Raw genomic sequence first — 1747 nt, 5'->3', positions numbered from 1 at the left:
TCTCGTTACTTCTTCCCCCTCCATAGGCCAAGCCGCCTTGAAAAACCCTGACGAGTAACCATCAGGTCCCGGCGCCTTGTCTTCAGCGATATCAAACACTGCTTGCTTCACATCATCTGGCGAGAATGGTAGGAGTAAGTGGCTAGCTTCCTCATCAGTAATACAGTGCCTCGCCCATGGTCTAAGGTATCGAATATCCACTGTCAATCGTTGTCTGGTACCTCCTAAGAGGTTCTGATAGTATGAGACAAACTCTTGGGCGACCTCCCCTTGATCCGTGTGTGTAGTACCATTTTCATCATTGATCTGCAAGATTCTCCTCATTACTCGTCTCTGAGCGACTTACGAAAGAAAACCCGGGAACATTGGTCTCCGTCTTTCATCCACTGCATCTTAGCTCTTTGTTGCAACATGATTTGTTCGAGTTTTGCCGCTTTAGCATAAACGATTCGACAACAATGTTCCAGGAGTAAGAAGTGCTCATTTGTCTGTCACAGCTCACCAATAGTTGTGCCTCATCGAGAAAACCTTTGGCTAATTGGACATTCATCATCAAATCCCCCTTATTCCTCCTCTGTATTCGGAAGACTGGTTTAAGAGCCTTCAGTTTACGTGTCACGGCATACATAGATATACCGACAACCTCATGATGCCAAATGTTCTGCACATTAGGGATGAACTCAGGAGATTGGGCTAGATAGTTATCAAATCGAAACATACCTCCATTATGTTGCTGCGTATCCCCATGTAGAACCAGTGGCGAGTGATCAGATGTCCGTGGTGTAAGGCTGTGATAGGATGATGTAGGGAACCTTGCCAGCCAACGATCATTAACAAGTATCCGGTCCAGCAGCTTCCACAAACTCCGCGCGGATGTACTGCAATTATGCCATGTGAACCATTCACCTTGCATTGAAAGTGGAATCAGGCCCGCCTCCAGAATACCTGTATTAAATTCTGTTGTGGCCATCCTTATATCTCCTGGAATGCCACATACCTCATTAAGGTCTCGTACTGCATTAAAGTCCCTTCCCACCAACCACTGGGCGTCTGAGCACTACTGAGCAAGTGTCTCCAGTGCAGTCCACAAAATCCGACGGTCAATCACCTCAGTTCCACCATAAACAACAGTAACAAGAACAGATTCATTGACAGCCCTACTAGTGATACGACAGTGCACGAATTGTTCACCCAGGTCAAGAACATGTACATCTATAAAATTCTCATCCCACGCTAGCCACATACGATTTCTAATGGAATTATAGTCAGCAAATCACTTCCATTGAGGTAGCAGCTAAGACTGTATATGCATAATATTATTCAGTTGAACACGTGTTTCAAGTATGCCCAAGAAATGTAACCTGAATTCTGAGACAAGGTCCTTTAATGCAAGCTGATGGTCTCGTTTATTCAGCCCGCGGACATTCCACATGGCAAGGTTCAACATGGGTCATGATTAATGGGGCTACGTGTGTTAGGACCCCTCGAGGATTCACTTGTGTCATCAATTAATTGCAAAGCATCAAAGGCATTATAAATAACCAATGCCTTACCCCTATCATCATGTTTGGCAGTGTTGCGTTCCCTAATCACTTCTCCCTCCTCACGTCTCGGTTTGTCTACCATTTTCGGTCTCATCGATTTTCTGCTCTTTTCATTGTTTGGTTGTGGTGGAGGAATATTTGTTTTTGCCATATACACAGCTACTGGTGGTTTACTCGGTTTGTGTGTTTTGTTCAGCGGACAG

At 45.0% G+C, this 1747-nt stretch overlaps 1 protein-coding gene across 1 annotated transcript; it reads right to left on the bottom strand.

Moving 5' to 3' along the window:
• Positions 1 to 379: 379 nt before the first annotated feature.
• On the bottom strand, positions 380 to 970 carry LOC148789432 (uncharacterized). The gene has a single exon (XM_088883008.1). The coding sequence runs from the start codon at positions 968 to 970 to the stop codon at positions 380 to 382; it is 591 nt and encodes a 196-aa protein (XP_088739134.1).
• Positions 971 to 1747: the final 777 nt, after the last annotated feature.

This window comes from Sesamum indicum, linkage group LG1, assembly GCF_026168435.1.
Source record: "Sesamum indicum cultivar Baizhima isolate 11 linkage group LG1, ASM2616843v1, whole genome shotgun sequence".
Lineage (NCBI taxonomy): Eukaryota > Viridiplantae > Streptophyta > Magnoliopsida > Lamiales > Pedaliaceae > Sesamum > Sesamum indicum.
The sequence above is the reverse complement of the archived record's forward strand: the minus strand, read 5'-3'. Positions and strand labels throughout refer to the sequence as shown.

Coding starts and splice junctions, on each gene's coding strand:
- LOC148789432 (XM_088883008.1), bottom strand. CDS start 970: ATGGCCACAACAGAATTTAATACAGGTATTCTGGAGGCGGGCCTGATT.